The 20612-nt window shown below is 42.8% G+C and overlaps 1 protein-coding gene across 2 annotated transcripts in view; it reads right to left on the bottom strand.

Moving 5' to 3' along the window:
• GALNT10 (polypeptide N-acetylgalactosaminyltransferase 10) overlaps positions 1–20612 on the bottom strand; it is a 224515-nt gene that overhangs the window by 125535 nt on the left and 78368 nt on the right. Inside the window, exon 2 of one of the 2 annotated variants that reach the window (XM_079916229.1) lies at positions 3526–3612. The exons of the other annotated variant lie outside the window; for it this stretch is intronic. Within the exon in view, the coding sequence (XP_079772355.1) occupies positions 3526–3612 (87 nt within the window). The remainder of the gene's footprint in view (positions 1–3525; positions 3613–20612) is intronic. 2 annotated transcript variants of the gene reach the window in all.

Raw genomic sequence — 20612 nt, 5'->3', positions numbered from 1 at the left:
CTTTTGTGTTTAAGCCATTCAAATCTAATCTTAGCTGATACAGGCTTCTTTTCTTGAGGCCTGAAATCCTGAGAAGCAACTTGGGTGTGGTGGAGAGGACCCTGAAGGAGGATCCAGAAGATCCAGGTTTCAAACTCCTGTCTCTGCATTTATGAACAGTGAGCAGCAGACAGGTCCCCTGTCTTTCTAGGTCCCATTTTTTGACTGCAGAATGGATGTCAAACAATGTCTGTCTATGACATGATTATCTACATTAAAAAATCCTAAGGAATCTACAAAAGCACTAGTAGAACTAGTGAGTTCAGCAATGTCACAGGATACAAAGTGGTCACATGAAAATCAATTGTATTTCTAAATATCAGCAACGAAGTGTTGGAAATGGAAATAAAAATATCATTTACAATGGCATCAAAAATTCTAAATACTGAAGGGATAAATTTAACGACACTGCAAGACCTAGTCACTGAAAACTACAAAACACTGCTGAGAGAAATCAAGGATCTAAATAAACAGAGACATATATCATGTTTATGGATCAGAAGACCTGATATTGTTAAGATGTCAATCTTCTCAAAATTGATCTAGAGACTCAATGCAATCTTTGTAAAACTAACATGCAAGGGATCTAGAAGAATATGCCAAAACAATTTAGAAAAAGAGGAACCAAGTTGGAGAACTTAATACGTCCTAATTGCAAGGCCTGCTCAAGGGCTACGGTGACCAAGAGAGTGTGCAACTAGAGCAAGGGAAGACATGTGATCAATGGGAATGGGGTGGAGAGTCCAGGTATATAATCAGCTGATTATGAGCAAAGGTGCTAAGGAAATGCAACGGGGAAAGGATGCTCTTATCAACAAATGGTGTCAAAAAATTAGGTATCATGTGCCAAAAAATAAACCTCAACCCTTACACCTCACGGCATACACAAAAATTAACTCAAAATGGGTAACAGACCTAAACGTAAGAGCCAAACTATAATATTTGTAGAAGAAAATATGTGAGCAAATTTTAGTGACCTAAGTTTAGGCAAAGGTTTCTCAAATAGGACACAAAAAGTGTAAAATATGGGTAGGTTGGAATCCATTGCCATTAAAAGCCTTTGTTCTTCAAAGGGCCAGCCATGGGCTGGGAGAATATATTTGCAAAACAGGCATTTGATAAAGGACTTATATTCAGAATGCATAAAGGACTCTTACAGCTCAACATCATTAGTTATTAGGGAAATGCAAGTCAAAACCACAAGGAGATATCACTTTACACCTACCAGGACAGCCATAATTTAAAAAATGGAAAATAACAAGTGTTGGCAAAGAAACTGGAACCCTCATGCATTGCTAGTGGAAATGTAAAATGGTGCAGCCCCTGTGGAAGAGTTTTGTGGTTTCTCAAAAGTTTAAACGTAGAAGTATCATATGACCTAGCAATTCCACTCCTAGGTATGTATCCGAAAGAACTGAAAGTAGGGACTCAAACAGATATTTGTTATGCCAACATTCACAACAGCATTGTTCATAACAATCAAAAGGTAGAAATAACTCGTGTCCCTCAACAGATAAAAGGATTAAACAAAATGCGGCACATCCATACAATGGAATAGTTATTATTCAGCCAGAAAAAGAGTAACATTTTGAAATATGCTACAACAAGGAGGGACATCAAAAATATGATGCTGAGTGAAATGAGCCAGACATAGAAGGACACATATGATTCCACTTATATGAGGTGCCAACTAAAAATTGGCACTTGCCGTCTGCCTCTACAAAGATGAAGTCCCCAGCCACTGCAGCCACTGACCTCCAACACACCCTGAAAGCGGTTCAGGGTGGAGATCAGGAGTGAGGCACTTGGTGCTCTGGGAAAAAATGGCAGAATAGGTCTTCAGGTAGATATTTTCAGGAGAAGACTTTACGAGCCTAATTCTTGCATCTCCTTGTATCTAGAATAGCACTAAAATAATTAATGGAGACATCTGCTCCTCGTGACCAGCGCTACCTTCTGCAAACGTGTGTGCTTGATTGCATGTACCCCCCTTCACCCAAATCACATATATACTGACTCCCCCCACCCCACCAACCTCTTTGGAGCAGTTTCTCGGAGCAACCTGAAATGCTATCTCCCAGGCTATATAGTCCTTATTTTACCCCAGATAAAACTTAACTCACAACTCTCACGTTGTGGTTTTTTTTTTTTTTTTTTAGTCAACAGAGAGACCTAGAATAGGCAAACTCACAGAGACAGAAAGCAGAAAAGAGGTAATGGTGGGGGGTGGGAAGGGGGAGTTATTGTGTAAATGGAGTCATTGTTGGGGATGATGACAAAGTTTTGGGTGTAGTTGTAATGGTTACACAGTACTGTGAATCTACTTAATGCCCCTGAATTGTACCCTTCTGAACGGTTAAAATGATAAATATTATGTTATGTATTACCACAATAAAAAAAGTTACACCTCCCTCCTCCCTGCACCCCTGCCCTGCCTCACCCACAAAAAGTAATCCTTCCAATTTTCAAACCTTACATATTCTAATGCTCTCTTGGAGATACATTAGATGTATATTAACATATTCAAGGCTCTGTGAAGTCTCACAAAAAGGAAAGCTGCCTCAATGTTTAATCCAGTATTTCACAAATTTATCTGATGAGAAGTTCCCACCACCACCCCCTTCAGCTAGAGAATGATTAATATCCTTGGGAACCCATGGACCTTAGTTTGCAATGCTATGCTACTAATGACAGGGTTTATGAGGGAGAACACAACAGGGTTCCTCCCCTGTGCAATCAGTTTTCTGGGTTTTTCTTTAAAGCACATAGACATGGAACAACTACAAAAGATTTCAAGTTGACATACTGATTTGGAGGGAAGGAAATAAAGTTTATGATAATATCAGATTCTTCTAAAAGAAAGCTTCAGTCAAGTGCGGAAGCATCTGCCATCCGTTTACTCATCTAACCATTCATTCATCTATTCATCTAATGATCATTTATTGTGCAACTACTATTTGTTGGCCTTGGGTTAGGTGCTTCAGGAAGTAACATAAAAGAAATGTTTTTTGTCTACATCAAAGGCCAAATTTGACACCATTTCATTCTAAAAATTGCTACTGGAACCTGGGAAAAGAATTATTCTCCCAAAATAATTGTTCTGGGAACAGTTCTGCAGAGAGCACTGGGGCTGGGCATTGAAGGATGAGTATAATGTGGGCTGGTGAAAGAACCACAGAAGCAAAGGTGATCAGGTTGCCCAGAATGTTTCCTCTTTTGCCTTCTACTCACACAGAAGACTGCAGACTGTTTTAGACGCCTGGCTTCTTATAACTCTGGTTAATGGCCCACTGTACATTTTCCAGATGGTTTCTCACACATTAATTTCTCCAAAAACCTTTGCTTAGCTTGAGAAACAATGGAGTTGAAGTCGGGAGGGGGTTCTTGTTCTTTTCGTCTAGAGAATTTAGTAAGATTTCTCAGGATGCCTTGATAGACAGATTGAAAAGAGTGGCCCCAATCCTCCAGCCCTCCCTGTGTCCATACCCTTTGCAGTGGGATCCTCTGGCTCCTCCCACCGAGAGATGGAGTCTGTTTCCCCAGCTTCTGAATCTGGGCAGGCTTGGTGACTTGCTGTGGACAAAAGAAGGAGGCAGAAGTGACAGCGTGCCAGTTTTGAGCCCAAGCCTCTAAGACCTGCACTCTTCCACCCTCGTGTTTGTTCATCTGTCTCCTCAAAGGGAACAAGCCCAGGCTAGTATATGCTAGAAGGAGGGGAGGGGCAGGTGGAAGAGGAACCATGTGAAGAACAACCGAGGTTATACCGGACTAGCTGACAGCCAGCCAACCCCTGAAGAGATGAGAGCCCAGCAAGGTCAGCAGAGCCACCCAGCCCACCACGGCTGGTCCGAGATGCATGAGACAGCCCAGCCGGGACCACAGAAACTGCCCAACTGACCTGTAGACCTGTACGCAATAACACGTGATTGCTGTCTGAAGCCCCTGAGCTTCAGGGTCGTTTGTCATGTAGTATTGTTTGTGGTCATAGAGCGATAAAATGACTTTAGAGAGGATTCAGAAAATTCAGTTCAGTTCTGTGTTTGCATCCAAGGCACCAAACAGAAATATAACTTGCGATCTTGCCACCCTGCCTTATTTTTAAAAGATCCCAATTATACCTGTCTTACAACGCTTAGTTCAAATACCACATCCTCAAGAAACCCTAATTCTACCCCCTTCCACTTACACAATAATCTTCCCTCCCACTGACCTCTCACTGGGCCCACTCTACCCTTCTCCCTTTGGAAGTTAGCCCTTAAGGTCTCAAATTACAGCCATTTGCATACACGTCATTCCTCTCTACTGGGTCCTAAACCAGTGCTTTCAAACTATCTGTGATGAAGAACCGCTTCGTTTTAATTTCTAATTCATCGCGAACCAAACCATCTGTGGCAGGCAGGATTCTAAGAATGCCTTCCAATCACCCTCATCCACTTACACTCCCCTCCCCTTTGAGCGTGGGTAGAACCTGGGAACGTGATGAGACATTACTCTACTGATTATGTTATGTGGCAAAAGGAGATTATCCAGCTCGACATAATCTAGCCACACAAAAAAGAAGAGTTTTCTCCATCTGGCAGTACAAGAAGTCAAAGTGACTCAAAGAGTGAGAAGAATTTGATGTGACATTGCTGGCTTTGAAGATCCAGGGGCCATGTGTGTGGTTTCTAGGAGCAGAGAGCAATCTCTGGCTGACAGCCAGCAAGGAAATGGGGACCCCAACCTACAACCACAAGGAAGTGAATCTGCCAACAAGCCGAATGAGCCTGGCAGTGATTCTTCCCCAGAGCCTCCAGACGAGAGCCCAGACTGGCGACACCCTGATTTCAGCCTTGTTAGACCCTGAGTAGAGAACCCGGTTGAGTAAACTTGGAGTCATGACCTATAAAACTTTGAGCCAACGAATGTGCATTGCTTTACTACAGTAAGCTTTAATAAAACAAGTTTGTGTTCATTGTTACACAGCAACAGAAAACAAATACATCCCCATATAGAGTGGCTGATTATATTTTCCAAAAGTGGCTGCAACAAAACCTTATGTCCCACATGTTCTTCTACAACCTTTCCACAAGCGCGTTACGAGATGGGATCTAGATCCCCTCCCTCTGAAGTCGGGTAGAACTTTGTGAATCCTTCAAGCAATGTGACTTCTGAGACTAGATCATAACAAGGCCATGCACTTCCACCCAGCTCCCTTAGGACACTGGCCAGTGGAACCCAGCCATGCTGCTCAGAAGAAGCATCCTCGTGGAAAGGTGACCAAGGCAGCAGCCTGCCAGCTCTATGAGTGAGCCATGCTGGAGGTGGATCCATGGGCCCCGGTGCAGCCACCCTGCAGGCACTGTGTGGAGCAGAGGTGACCTGAGCTGTCCACCCCTGCTCAAACTGTAGATCTGTGAGCAAATAAATAACAGTTGTTGTTTTAATCTACTAAGGGTTGGGGCGGTTTGTAGAGCAGCAATAGTAGCTTGAACGAGCACGCAGCTGGCGCCTGTAACTCACCACGAGTTTGACAACACGTGAACTGATCCATATCTATTCAACCAAGCACGTCCACTGAGCACGCACTTGGCTGTCGTGGCAAAGTCCAACTGCCATAAAAGTTTCTAAATGCTTGTCTTCAATTTCTGTGTTTATTCCACTGTGTACTGGCGCCATTCTGCAGTCTACACTTGGGGAGGCCTGGCTGTAAAAGATCTCTGGGCCACACCCATTCTTATTCTTTTCTACATCCTCCCAAATGCCTGGTAAAATTCCTGGAAATAGCAGGAATTCGGTAAAGGTTTATGGACTGAATAGAACATTCAAAGAAAGCCAAGGCTGGAAGCTCAACTCACTCATTTTATAGATGGTAATGTGGTGGTCCAGAGAGATGAAGGGATATACTCAGGGTCATGGGATGAAAAAGTGGCAGAGCCACAGAATTCCTGAAACCTTCTAGTGTAGGCTTTGCCAACTCAACTGCCTGCAGGTGAAGAGGGGTGGCCAGGTGTAAGATAATACAGAGGATGGAGGCTGGTGAAAAGTTGCCAAGTGATGGTCAGTGAAAACAGATGCTCAGTTTGTAAAAGAGTCTGGAAAATTCAAATTTCTGGAGACTATTTCTTGATTTTTAACATACTATCTGGATAAACAAATGTGTTTGCGCGCTAGATTTGGTCCAGCGGGCCACCAACTTGCAATTCCTGAGCACCTCTAATTTATAAGTAAGGAAACTGAGGTCCTGAGAGGTTAAAGATTTAACTAAGAATATAAGGGAAGAGATAGCAAGGCCATTTTCTGACTTGTCTAGGAACTTGGTGATGATGATGATTAGAATTACCGACATTTATTGAACACCTACCATGTGCACGGCACTATGGCAGGCACTTAGACCTATGATCTCATTTAATCCTTTTGACAGTCCTAGAAAGTAGGCACAAGTATTCCCCCTTTCTACAGATTCAACAAGAGACTCAGAGAAGCCAAGTAGTTCGCCAAAATCATAGTGTAAACAAGCAGTGGGTCTACATTCCTAACCACACTTTTACAAGGTGAATGAGTCTTCTCCCACCTCATACCATTTCACCGTCCCCTTAGCATCTGGCCTATCAAAGCCCCAGGTTCAGATTTACCTAGAAGAGCTGCAAAATCCACCTGTTAACATTTCTCTATCATTTCAACCCATCTAAGGGTGACCTGTTTGCTGTTCCCCAGAGTCTGAGTGACACTCAGCTGGTGCACAGCTCAGCCTTCCCAGGTGCTGACTCCCCAGAGGGGTAGGGGGCATCAGCAGCTATGCAGTGAAGCAGCAGCTTGTACCTCAGGGCTAGGACGCCCCAGCTTCTTTGCTAAACAGAACGGAAGCATAGGATTGGGGAGGTGGGAGAGGCCTGAGAGAAATCATTTAGATCTGTTATTCCCAAACTGCATTCAATGGATCCCTTAGAGATGCAGCAAACAGGAGCTGGGGGCGGGGGACCCTGGGCAAGAAGGGATTAGATTTCTTCTTCATCCTACATTCATTAGGCTTCCAAGTAAGATTATATGACAAGTGTTCTACTGCTAAAATACAAGTTTGAAAACCAGTGATCTAAGCCAACCCTTCGCTGCATTTTTAAAAGACAAACCCTATAATTCGTTGCATTTTTAAAAGACAAACCCCATAATTATAAAAATAATAAAGGCACATGGTGAAAGATTCAAAAACTCAAAAGGGTATACAATGAAAAATAAAAATCTCTTCCCACTTCCAACCCCTAGACCCACTCCCTAGAGAATAGCACTATTAATCATTTACTGAGTATTCCTTCCAGAATTTTTTTTGAATTTTATATATTTTTTTATACAGCAGGTTCTTATTAGTCATCCATTTTTTACACATCAGTGTATACATGTCAATCCCAATCACCCAATTCATCCAACCACCATCCCCACCCCACCGCCGCTTTCCCCCCTTGGTGTCCATACGTTTGTTCTCTACATCGGTGTCTCTATTTCTGCCCTGCAAACCGGTTCATCTGTACCGTTTTTCTAGGTTCCACATATATGCGTTAATATACGATATTTGTTTTTCTCTTTCTGACTTACTTCACTCTGTATGACAGTCTATAGATTCATCCACGTCTCTAAACATGAGCCAATTTCATTCCTTTTTATGGCTGAGTAATATTCCATTGTATATATGGACCACATCTTCTTTATCTGTTCATCTGTTGATGGGCATTTAGGTTGCTTCCATGGCCTGGCTATTGTAAATAGCACAGCAATGAACATTGTGGTGCATGTGTCTTCGTGTGTGTGTGTGTGTGTGTGTGTGTGTGTGTGTGTGTGTGTGTGTGTGTGTGTGTGTGTGTGTGTGTGTGTCTTCTTCAATTATGGTTTTCTCTGGGTCTATGCCCAGTAGTGGGATTGCTGGGTCATAGGGTAATTCTCTTTTTAGTTTTTTAAGGAACCTCCATACTGTTCTCCATAGTAGCTGTATCAATTTACATTCCCACCAACAGTGCAAGAGGGTTCCCTTTTCTCCACACCCTCTCCAGCATTTGTTGTTTGTAGATATTCTGATGATGCCCATTCTAACTGGTGTGAGGTGATACCACATTGTAGTTTTGATTTGCATTTCTCTAATAATTAGTGATGTTGAGCAGCTTTTCATGTGCTTCTTGGCCATCTGCATGTCCTCTTTGGAGACATGTCTATTGAGGTCTTCTGCCCATTTGTTGATTGGGTTGTTTGTTTAATATTGAGCTGCATGAGCTGTTTATATATTTTGGAGATTAATCCTTTGCCCATTGATTCATTTCCAAATATTTTTTCCCATTCTGAGGGTTGTCTTTTCAGCTTGCCTGTAGTTTCCCTTGATTTGCAGAAGCTCTGAAGTTTTATTAGGTCCCATTTGTTTATTTTTGTTTTCATTTCCATTACTCTAGGAGGTGGATCAGAAAAGATCTTGCTGTGATTTATGTCAAAGAGTGTTCTGCCTATGTTTTCCTCTAAGAGTTTTATAGTGTCCAGTCTTACATTTAGGTCTCTAATCCATTTTAAGTTTATTTTTGTGTATGGTGTTAGGGAGTGTTCTAATTTCATTCTTTTACATGTAGCTGTCCAGTTTTCCCAGCACCACTTATTGAAGAGACTGTCTTTTCTCCATTGTATATCCTTGCCTCCTTTGTCATAGATTAGTTGACCATAGGTGTGTGGGTTTACCTCTGGGTTTTCTATCCTGTTCTACTGATCTATATTTCTGTTTTTCTGCCAGTACCATACTGTCTTGATTACTGTAGCTTTCTAGTATAATCTGAAGTCAGAGAGTCTGATTTCTCCAGCTCCGTTTATTTCCCTCTAGACTGCTTTGGCTATATGGGGTCTTTTGTGTCTCCATACAAATTTTAAGATTTTCTGTTCTAGTTATGTAAAAAATGCCATTGATAATTTGATAGAGATTGCATTGAATCTGTAGATTGCTTTGGGTAGTACAGTCATTTTCACAACATTGATTCTTCCAATCCAGGAACATGGTATATCTCTCCATCTGTTGGTATCATCTTTAATTTCTTTCAACAGTGTCTTATAGTTTTCTGCATACAGGTCTTTTGTCTCCCTAGGTAGGTTTATTCCTAGGTATTTTATTCTTTTTGTTGCAATGGCAAATGGGAGTATTTCCTTAATTTCTCTTTCAGATTTTTCATCATTAGTGTATAGGAATGCAAGAGATTTCTGTGCATTAGTTTTGTATCCTGCTACTTTACCAAATTCATTGATTAGCTCTAGTAGTTTTCTGGTGGCATCTTTAGGATTCTCTATGTATAGTATCATGTCATCTGCAAACAGTGACAGTTTTACTTCTTCTTTCCAATTTGTATTCCTTTTATTTCTTTATCTTCTCTGATTGCCATGGCTAGGACTTCCAAAACTGTTGAATAACAGTGGCGAGAGTGGACATCCTTGTCTTGCTCCTGATCTTAGAGGAAATGCTTTCAGTTTTTCACCATTGAGAATGATGTTTGCTGTGGGTTTGTCATATATGGTCTTTATTATGTTGAGGTAGGTTCCCTCTATGCCCATTTTCTGGAGTTTTTTTTTATCATAAATGGGTGTTGAATTTTGTCAAAAGCTTTTTTCTGCATCTATTGAGGTGATCATATGGTTTTTATTCTTTAACTTGTTAATATGGTGTATCACACTGATTGATTTGCATATATTGAAGAATCCTTGCATCCCTGGGATAAATCCCACTTGATCACGCTGTATGATCCTTTTAATGTGTTGTTGGATTCTGTTTGCTAGTATTTTGTTGAGGATTTTTGCATCTATATTCATCAGTGATATTGGTCTGTAATTTTCTTGTTTTGTAGTGTCTTTGTCTGGTTTTGGCATCAGAGTGAGGGTGGCCTCATAGAGTGAGTTTGGGAGTGTTCCTTCCTCTGCAATTTTTTGGAAGAGTTTGAGAAGGATGGATTTTAGCTCTTCTCTAAATGTTTGATAGAATTCACCTGTGAAGCCATCTGGTCCTGGATTTTTGTTTGTTGGAAGATTTTTAATCAGAGTTCCAATTTCATTAGTTGAGATTTGTCTGTTCATATTTTCTATTTCTTCTTGGTTCAGTCTTGGAAGGTTATACCTTTCTAAGAATTTGTCCATTTCTTCCAGGTTGCCCATTTTATTGGCATAGAGTTGCTTGTAGTAGTCTCTTAGGATGCTTTGTATTTCTGCGGTGTCTGTCGTAACTTCTTCTTTTTCATTTCTAATTTTACTGATATGAGTCCTCTCCCTCTTTTGCTTGATGAGTCTGGCTAATGGTTTATCAATTTTGTTTATCTTCTCAAAGAACCAGCTTTTAGTTTTATTGATCTTTGCTATTGTTTTCTTTGTTTCTATTTCATTTATTTCTGCTCCAATCTTTATGATTTCTTTCCTTCTGCTAACTTTGGGTTTTGTTTTTGTTTTTTTATGGTACGCGGGCCTCTCACTGTTGTGGCCTCTCCCATTGCTCCAGACGCGCAGGCCCAGCGGCCATGGCTTACGGGACTAGCCGCTCCGCGGCACGTGGGATCTTCCCAGACCAGGGCACGAACCCATGTCCACTGCATCGGCAGGCAGACTCCCAACCACTGCGCCACCAGGGAAGCCCTAACTTCGGGTTTTGTTTATTCTTCTTTCTCTAGTTCCTTTAGGTGTAAGGTTAGATTGTGTATTTGAGATTTTTCTTGTTTCTTCAGGTAGGCCTGTATAGCTATAAACTTCCCTCTTAGAACTGCTTTTGCTGCATCCCATAGGTTTTGGATCGTCATGTTTTCATTGTTATTTGTCTCTAGGTATTTTTTGATTTCCTCTTTGATTTCTTCAGTGATCTCTTGGTTATTTCATAACGTGTTGTTCAGCCTCCTTGTGTTTGTGTTTTTTATGTTTTTTTCCCTGTAACTGATTTCAAATCTCATAGCATTGTGGTCAGAAAAGATGCTTGGTATGACTTCAATTTTCTTAAATTTACTGAGGCTTGATTTGTGACCCAAGATGTGATCTATCCTGGAGAATGTTCTGTGCGCACTTGAGAAGAAAGTGTAATCTGCTGTTTTGGGATGGAATGTCCTATAAATATCAATTAAATCTATCTGGTCTATTGTGTCATTTATAGCTTGTGTATCCTTGTCAATTATCTGTTTGGATGATCTGTCCACTGGTGCAAGTGAGGTGTTAAGGTCCCCCACTATTATTTTGTTACTGTCGATTTCCTCTTTTATAGCTGTTAGCAGTTGCCTTATGTATTGAGGTGCTCCTATGTTGGGTGCGTATATATTTATAATTGTTATATCTTCTCCTTGGATTGATCCCTTGATCATTATGTAGTGTCCTTCCTTGTCTCTTGTAACATTCTTTATTTTAAAGTCTCTTTTATCTGATATGAGTATTGCTACTCCATCTTTCTTTTGGTTTCCATTTGCATGGAATATCTTTTTCCATCCTCTCACTTTAGGTCTGAATATGTCCGTAGGCCTGAAGTGGATCTCTTGTAGACATCATATATATGGGTCTTGTTTGTATCCATTCAGCAAGCCTGTGTCTTTTGGTTGGAGCATTTAATCCATTCACATTTAAGCTAATTATCAATATGTACGTTCCTATGACCATTTTCTTAATTGTTTTGGGTTTGTTTTTGTAGGTCCTTTTCTTCTCTTGTGTTTCCCACTTAGAGAAGTTCCTTTAGCATTTGTTGTAAAGCTGGTTTGGTGGTGCTGAATTCTCTTAGCTTTTGCTTGTCTGTAAAGCTTTTGATTTCTCCATCGAATCTGAATGAGATCCTTGATGGGTAGAGTAATCTTGGTTGTAGGGTCTTCCCTTTCATCACTTTAAGTATATCATGCCACTCCCTTCTGGCTTATAGAGTTTCTGCTGAGAAATCAGCTGTTAACCTTATGGGAGTTCCCTTGTATGTTATTTGTCATTTTTCCCTTGCTGCTTTCAATAATTCTTCTTTGTCTTTAATTTTTGCCAATTTGATTACTATGTGTCTCGGCGCATTTCTCCTTGGGTTTATCCTGTATGGGACTCTCTGTGGTTCCTGGACTTAGGTGGCTATTTCCTTTCCCATGTTAGGGAAGTTTTCGACTGTAATCTCTTCAAATATTTTTTCAGGTACTTTCTCTCTTCTCCTTCTGGGACCCCTATAATGCGAATGTTGTTGCATTTAATGTTGTCCCAGAGGTCTCTTAGGCTGTCTTCATTTCTTTTCATTCTTTTTTCTTTACTCTGTTCCGCAGCAGTGAATTCCACCATTCTGTCTTCCGGGTCACTTATCCGTTCTTCTGCCTCAGTTATTCTGCTATTGATTCCTTCTAGTGTAGTTTTCATTTCAGTTATTGTGTTGTTCATCTCTGTTTGTTCTTTAGTTCTTCTAGATCTTTGTTAAACATTTCTTGCATCTTCTCAATCTTTGCCTCCATTCTTTTTCCGAGGTCCTGGATCATCTTCACTATCATTATTCTGACTTCTTTTTCTGGAAGGTTCCCTATCTCCACTTTGTTTAGTTGTTTTTCTGGCGTTTTATCTTGTTCCGTCATCTGGTACATAGCCCTCTGCCTTTTCATCTTTTCTATCTTTCTGTGAATGTGGTTTTTGTTCCACAGGCTGCAGGATTGTAGTTCTTCTTGCTTCTGCTGTCTGCCCTCTCCCTTCCAGAATTTTTAATAAGGAAACTGAGCCGCTGAGGTTGGCTTGTCTGAGAGTATTCATCCAGGGCTATCCTGGACATTAAGCTCCTGGCATTTCTCTGTTCCTTTGTAACTTGCAAAAGTATTAAATGTTTCCCCAAATTGCAAACTCTCTCCCTAAACCACCTGCAGCTTCAGAAACCATACATTATGCATCTTCTGCCCTCATTCACTGAACAGGAAAATTTCATGTCTTTTTCTTGTGACTATTTCCCCACGGTCTTTGTTTCACATGATGGAGAAATAACCAGAATCACGTTTTCAACTGGCCAGTGTTCAAGTCTAAAAAAGTGCATGTTCAGCAAGCCGTTGGGGCTACCGGACTGGAGCTCAGGCTTGAATCGAAGTCCTAAAAGGGGCAACATCTCCATATCCTCAGCCTCAAGAGTTCTGTCAAGAGCCTCACTGCCTATCTGGGTACACTGCGGACCTCTCCACTGGTCTCCTGGCCCTCAGGCAGGCGCCCACATTTCCCAACCTTCCTATCTGCTTCCTGTGCCTCAGTGTTTCCCCTGGCAATGACCATCTGTGGCCCCCTTTCCTATCTGCCTCCCATCCTGGACTCATCTCCAAGCTGAGCCCATTTCCTTCCCGATAGTAAAGAGTGTATTGGAAGACAGAGCACTCAGAGCCTCTTTCTCTCCTAGAGAAGACCCAGAGGGCCAATGTTTATTGGGCTTCCTATGTGCCAGGCTATGCTAGGCAATTTACAAGTCTTATTTTCACAACAAGCCTGGAAGGTGACACTATTATCGTCATCCCATTTTACACATGAGGAAACTAATTAGGAAGTGGCAGCTGGGATAGGGACACGGAGCTGGCTAACCCAAAGCTCAGGAGGGACTTCTTCAAGTTCCTAAAGCTGGGAGTTGCCTTTGACCCTGAGGCCTCTGACATCACGTCTGCCCAATACGCTGCCCACATCATGTTCCTGAAGGGGATAAAACACCCACGGCAACTCTGGCAGACTACCAGCAATTCCCCTCTCCCTGTTATCCAACAGCCTAGCTCCTTCTCAAGGCTCCTGAAGTGGACTCTGAGCATGAGAGAAGTCCATGGACCTGTGAAGAAACTGATCCCACTTGACTTGCCAGTGGAGGTGCAGACCCTTGCTGTTGCCTAGTTACCCATCTGGAGCTTAAGCCACTGCCGATCACGCCCCTATTTACCTTCATTAATCAGATTGGTATGGCTCCCTCTGGAGTGGGGCTCAGCTCTCCCTGTGCCCCTGGGATAAACAAGGAGGTTGGGAGACCCTTCTTGATGAAATGACTGAAGTACTGTGGGGCAGGCAGCCCTGGAGGCCAGTGTGGATGGGAAGACGGCCACAGAGGGGCCACTGGGAACCAGGGTGGGAAAAGAGAGGCTGGCTGTGGACGGCATTCACTTGCCAAGAAATTTCAGCTATCACTCAGAAGGCAGAAACACGCTGCCAGGCAGGGCATAATTATAAGACGTATATTCGGGCTATTCAAAAGGAAGGCGTGACATATATGTGGAACCTAGAAAAATAGTACAGATGAACCGGTTTGGAGGGCAGAAACAGAGACACAGATGTAGAGAAGAAACGTTTGGACACCAAGGGGGGAAAGTGGCAGGGGTGGTGGTGGTGGGATGAATTGGGAGAGTAGGATTGACATGTATACACTGATGTGTAAAAAATGGATGACTAATAAGAACCTGCTGTATAAAAAAATGAATGAAATAAAATTCAAAAATTCAAAAAAAAAAAGAAAAAGAAAAAAAAGGCGTGAGACCTGAGAAAATAGCTGTCTCAGATGGGAAGGTCCCCATTTCATTTCTCATGCTTTTAAAAATTACACGAGAAGGAGGCAGAGTGGGTGGGGCAGTCTCTCTGTCTTCACCCCACAGAGGGCTGGTTTTCTAAGAACACGCTCTGTCGGCTGACCTGAATGTGCCGTGGACCCTACCTGCATCTCTGGCTTTCAACTCTTCCTTCCCTCTCTTGGTGTGGGTTTTAGTTTCCTAAAGGAGTCACAGATGACTGGACATGTGGCACTTATGGGGTCAGTGTCTGAAATATATCAGGGCTCAAAGAATGCAAAGTTTATAGATGGATTAACTTGAGCTTCCTCGCCAGACAGACATAGACACAAGACAGACAGACAGACACACCCATACATGCCCTTGGACTTGGAAAGCCTGAATGTAGCAAAATTATCCAAAGAAACCCATGACTCCATCGTTAACCCCACACGAAGTACTATCTACGTTACGTACAGCCCCGCCCTCATTTACAGGATTTAAACATTTGTCCAGGCTACTGTTTCTCCAATCAAGTCCACTTTCTCTCTCTCCTCTCTCTCTCTCTTCTTTTTTAAGACACAGAGTGAGCAACAACAAGCTCCTCCCAGAAGCTTAATCCCAACTGGTCACTTCTTGATGCAGGAGCTGTGATTTCACATGGGATCCTTAATAACGAGGCCTCAGTTTCTTCACCTGTAAAGCAGGGAGGGTAACAGCCGCCCACGCTACTCCATCAGCATAAGGAGGCTCAAAGGAGACCACGGACACGAAAGCATTTTGTGACTATGAAGGGCCACATGCGTGGAAGCAGTCCTCACCATCTTCTGAGCTGGGTCACCCACGAAACCAGTGCAGAAGTTGCTCTGTCCATCCACTTCTTATCTGTAAAAAGCCTGCTGAGTCATCCTCCAGTCTGGCCCTTCCCTTGTTCTTCAGCAGAATGATGCTGAGTTCAGGTAACTCTATAACTGGTTATCCAGTCCCACAACTAGACCGGAGCTAGGTAAAAGTCTGGCATGAGGAATACAAACTGTCCTGTTCCAACTTCAGGAGTCACCACAGGAAATAGATGAGTGGATAAAGGCCAAAAGACATGAAACACAAGTTTTACTAGGCAGCAGAGCTTCTGGGGGCTCCAGTTTTGAACCAGATAAACGACAAGACCCCCCAGATAAAGTGTCAAATATGTTCTGAGAGTTGGGATCACTTGATCCCCACCAGGAGTCTCAGCCAGGACACCTGGATTTGGGGATCAATCTGCCCCTGGAAGGAGAAAGAGGAGGATTGCTGGGCTCCAGATCTGGGGACTCAGCATCCTCATGTTGGTCAGGTACTTGGACTTCGTACACTAGTTTCAGAGCCCAGACTTCTTCTTCCTTCAGACAAGGGCCCATCTTCATCTGGGTTGTCTCCCTTGGGTCTTCTGACCCAGAGCCCAGTTCCCCCTGCCCTCTGCCAGTCCAGCCCTGAGCTCCCTCCCAGACTCTCTAAGGCAGACGTCGTGTTTGCTTTCACCTTGCCAGCCTCTCTCCCTGCTACCGGTGTCCTCCCACCAGCCTGTATCCACCACTGTCACGGGGCTGGAGGCGGCCTGGCGCGGGCTGTGGAAGCCTACCCGGTTCAGCCTGTAGAGTCTGCTGGTCCTGGCCACATCCAGCTTGGCCTTGCTCCAGTTCTCACAGTGTCACATTTCTGTCCTGGATGCTGGCTGCTTTTAGTGCCCTTTCAATCCCACCTAGAGGAGGAAGCACATCCTAATGGACCAAGTGGCTCTGGCATATTACAGATCCTGCTCTCAGACCGCCAAACAGATCGATAGGCTTGTTGGCTTTTTAAAATTATGTATTCACAGAATCCTGTAAGAGAGCTAACATTGTTGGGACATAGGATAAAAGTTCCCAGAAAGGAACAATAATAGCTAACATTTATTGAGTTTAATAGTTTTTAAGCCCCTGCTTAAAAACCTTCAGTGGCTTCCCACGCCTCTTAAGATGAAACCAAACTCCTTAACAGCCGTATGAGGTTCTACACAGCCTGGCCTCTGCCCACCTCTCCAGTCTCTCCTCCACATGCTTCCCTGGGTCTCAGAGATCCAGTCACTTTCCTAAGTTCCTCGAAGGTACCTCCCCATTTTTCCTACCATGAGACCTTTGCATGTGCTATTTCCTCAAGGACACCTGTCACACCCTGTTCCTGCTCCACCGAACAAACTTCACATTTCAGCTCAGATGCCATTTTGTCTAGGAAGTCTTCCCTGACTTCTCAGCCTAGGTTTCTGGCAAACACCGCACGGTCCTATCCTTCAGAGCAGTAAGTTAGTAAGGAAACCTTCATTTAGGGTGATTATTTAATTCATGCAAATCTGTGCCTGGGCTATAAGCTCCATGAGGGCAGGAGCTCACTGTACACCTGGCTTGCTAACACCTAGCACAGCAGCAGACATACAGAGGTGCTCAATAAATGTTAGTGGGATAAACAGATGAGTGGATGGATGATGGCTGCATACTATGTGCTAGTCTCTGGAATAATTCCCTCTCAATGCATTACCTCATTTTATCCTCAAAACAACCCTAGCAGGTGGGTGCAAGTATGATCTGCAAGTTGCAGACAGTAGCCAGGATTTTACAAGGGTTTAGTAACTTGCCCAAAGCCAAAGATGTAGCAAGTGGTAAACCCAGGTGTGTAGGTCCCCAAGGCTTGTACTCTTTGCTTTGTGCAAGTTGATCCCCATCCAGGCAGTAGAGGACATCTCCAACAGTTATTTGCTCCCTTTGTTTTAGAGTACAAACTCTGCCAGTGGGGTGGACACAGAGGAAGAGAGAGTTTTCTTCTCTCCACATGCCTGGATCTGAGCCACAAAAAGATGAGAGCACCTCAGATTCTTTATATTTTCCCAAATGAAGTTTAGCCAAGTTCCCTGAGAGCCTCTCAATAATTCCATCTCCCCCGAACTTCCCTCTCTCTTCTGGATGCTCTTGAGACCAAGGCCGGAGTATAACTTGTGAGTGAGAAATAAATCTCTGTGCGGTTACGACACTGATGTTTCAGGGTTGATCTGTTATATCACCTAACATTACCAGTAAGAATGCACGTCCAAAATCACACATCAACGTGCTTCCTTGAGCAGATTTTCCTGAATGGAATTGCTACTGGAATATGCAAGCTATTGGCCTGAACTTGTCTGCTCTATCATCTCTTCTCCAGAGATGCTGTCATCTGGTACTCCCTAATTCCAATGTGATGTTTAGTCTAAAGTGAAGCCAACCCTCTCATAAGCAGTAAAGTACTTGGACCTTGCTTGGTCAGCCTTTTCAGCCCCTCTGGGAGTGTAGGCTTGTATGCAGGCTCGTAGGAGTCTGAAGCTCCAGGAGTGGGGTGGCCCTGTAACACTATAGTGTTCGGTGGACAGCAGTGTGAATGGACTGTACTGTTCCCAACATCTGAAATGACCTCATGGGCAAACTCCTCAGGAGAAACCTGTTCCCTCACAAGGTGCTTGGTTAACTTCGCTTTGGTGATGAGGTCTGCTAATTGCATTATTGCGTGTACCATTTGACCTTACTAATAACTGCTCAAGCTGCAAACTTACTACAAAAGTCACCATGTTATAAGCAATTATTTGGCTCTGTGCAAAAATGTTAATTTCATGCTTTGTAAACACATCTCTTGTAAAAGACCAACCTGCCTATAAAAATTGCTTTTGACATCCCCAAGATAACCTTTAGGGGAACGAAAAGGGGGAAAAAAAGAGGGATATTCTCTTAGTTCGTGTCTACAACCTTCCTTCTCATGAGCCTTTTTTTTTTTTAATGACAAAAGAGAAGTGTTGACAGGAAGGTTCACCAAAGAGGTAGAGAAATACTCAAATCAATGAAGACTAACTTCTGAGGATGCTAAAGTCCTTGCAGGTTCATTGTGCACTTTCAATTAGGTGGAAGGAGTATGGGAAGCCTGGGAAAGTCACATGCTACAGGCTGGCTGACCTTAGCATCTTAGAGTTAGAGGGCCCTGAGCAATGGTCTGAACAGCTCATTCTGCTGGCGAGGAGAAGGAGGCCCAGAGACGTGATGCCCTGCCAGGCTCCCACCGAGGTCAATGCGGGGGTCAAAAATCCAAGCCCAGGCCCCTGACTCCCTGGTAGTGTGCGCTCCAGCAAGACGTGGCCCTAGGGCAGAGAGAAAATCTAAAGAGTTTTTTTTATAGTTAAGGATAGTGGCTCCAATCTTTCTCTTCCCCAGTGATTTCTTACAGTGCTGTGTGTTCCCTGACATACCCCCAAGAAGCCAGCTGAAGAAGCAGACGGCACAGTTCAATTCAAGAAGCATTTCCTCAACAGCTACTAGCTGTGCTTCCCAAACAGCGACTTGACTTTGTCTTAAATATTCATCTTGCGTCTCAAACCTTACTTTCCACTCTATAATATGGATGTCTTATTTTAACTTTATTTTAATATAAGATTATTGTGTTTCTGTCCTCTCTTCTCCAAAGAGTGTGAGTAAACCTGATGCTTCTGGAAGGCATGCCTTGTTTCTCCAACGTAAACTCACTGTATGGAAGCCCATACACAGGCGAAGATCCAATTAACTACAATGTTAGTGGGTGTCGACATCTACAGTGGACCGAAAGGCCAGGCAAAGGGCTGTGGGGATACAAGCAAAGGGGACATTGATTACAACTTGGAGCAAGGTTCTTCAGACGGATGAATACGTTGTTGTTGTTGTTTTTTAAAATGATAGTCCTTAAATTTATGTTCCCTGCTTGTAGATTTTTTGTGTTTGTTTTTTGACTGTAGATTATTTGAAAAAGAGAAAAGTACACACACACAAAAATTTAAACCCCCTATAGGAAACTCAGTAAAGGGTATACCAGATCTCTTTGAAATATTTTTACAGCTGCCTGTGAAATCTACAATTATCTCAAAATTTAAAAAAATGAATTAAAAAAATCCTTCATAATCCCACCAGCCAATAAGAACCACCTTTAATAATTTTGTGGTTACCCTTTTTATCTTGTTTCAATGCATGTGTCTGAAATCTGAAGACCTAATTGGAGGTCTGGAACCTGCTTTCTTCACCTATCATTGTGTCAAGAGAAATTTCCTGTTATTAAAAGTTCTTTGAAAGTGTTTTCAAAGGGTGCATTATATTCTAATACATGGATGAATCATATCCCTTGCTGCTGGACGTTTAATTGCTTCCAATTTTCTACTATTAAAATTTTCTCATGTTATATGTATTTTACTACAACAAAAAACTATTTTCAGTTTCAATAAACATCCTCTACATCTCACATTTCTGATTACCTCCTCAGGCTGGACTCCCAAAAGGAAAATTCCCAGATCATTTTTTTAAGGTTCCTGTTGCACAATAACAAAGTTCTTCCCTGATGGGAATGGAGGGAGGTGGGCAACATTTTTTTTTTTTTTCCAGAAATAAGGTTGAAAAATTTCTCAAGAGGTAAACTCCAGGGGACTTCAAAGTGCCTTATTGGTGATTCTCAAATGCAGGGCCATCTGGGAGCTGAGTACGAGGGTCCAGGAAACCCACAAACCCACCTGCGTGCAAAGTGGGGTGGGTGCCTCAAACAGCTGTCATGCTTTCCTCACATCTCAATGCAAAATGGTCTTTGAAGAGAGATGCACCAAACCAGGACATATGAGACCGTCTTTTGTAAAAGGAGGTTGTTCACTCTTCTCCTAGGAGGGTGATAACTTGGGAAATATACATAAACCATTGCTGCTAGGATATAAACAGCATGAAATTATCCCAACTTGGAGCCATTAAAGATGCACATTGTGAATTTAGAATCAAAACACTCTATAAATTCATAGCAAATCTGCACGTTGAAAAATCAGCTTGCACACTGTAAAAGCAGTTGTTGGTTTAAAGGCTCTTTTTTGCAAGCGCTCTTGACTATATTTGCTGGATGGGCACGAGGTGTGAGGGTGGTGGGTTTTGCTTGGGGAAGGCCTTGGAGGCATCAGGAAAACGAGGCAGCTCCAAGGTCCCTGCCAGGTCTGACGTTCTTGATGACTGGTTTTACCATTTGTTCTGGAAGGGATGAGTCTAAAGACTGCCTGAGACCCTGCTGATTGTTTTCATACTTGGGGGACTGGGA

Source organism: Stenella coeruleoalba (assembly GCF_951394435.1).
Source record: "Stenella coeruleoalba genome assembly, chromosome: 3".
NCBI lineage: Eukaryota > Metazoa > Chordata > Mammalia > Artiodactyla > Delphinidae > Stenella > Stenella coeruleoalba.
The sequence above is the reverse complement of the archived record's forward strand: the minus strand, read 5'-3'. Positions and strand labels throughout refer to the sequence as shown.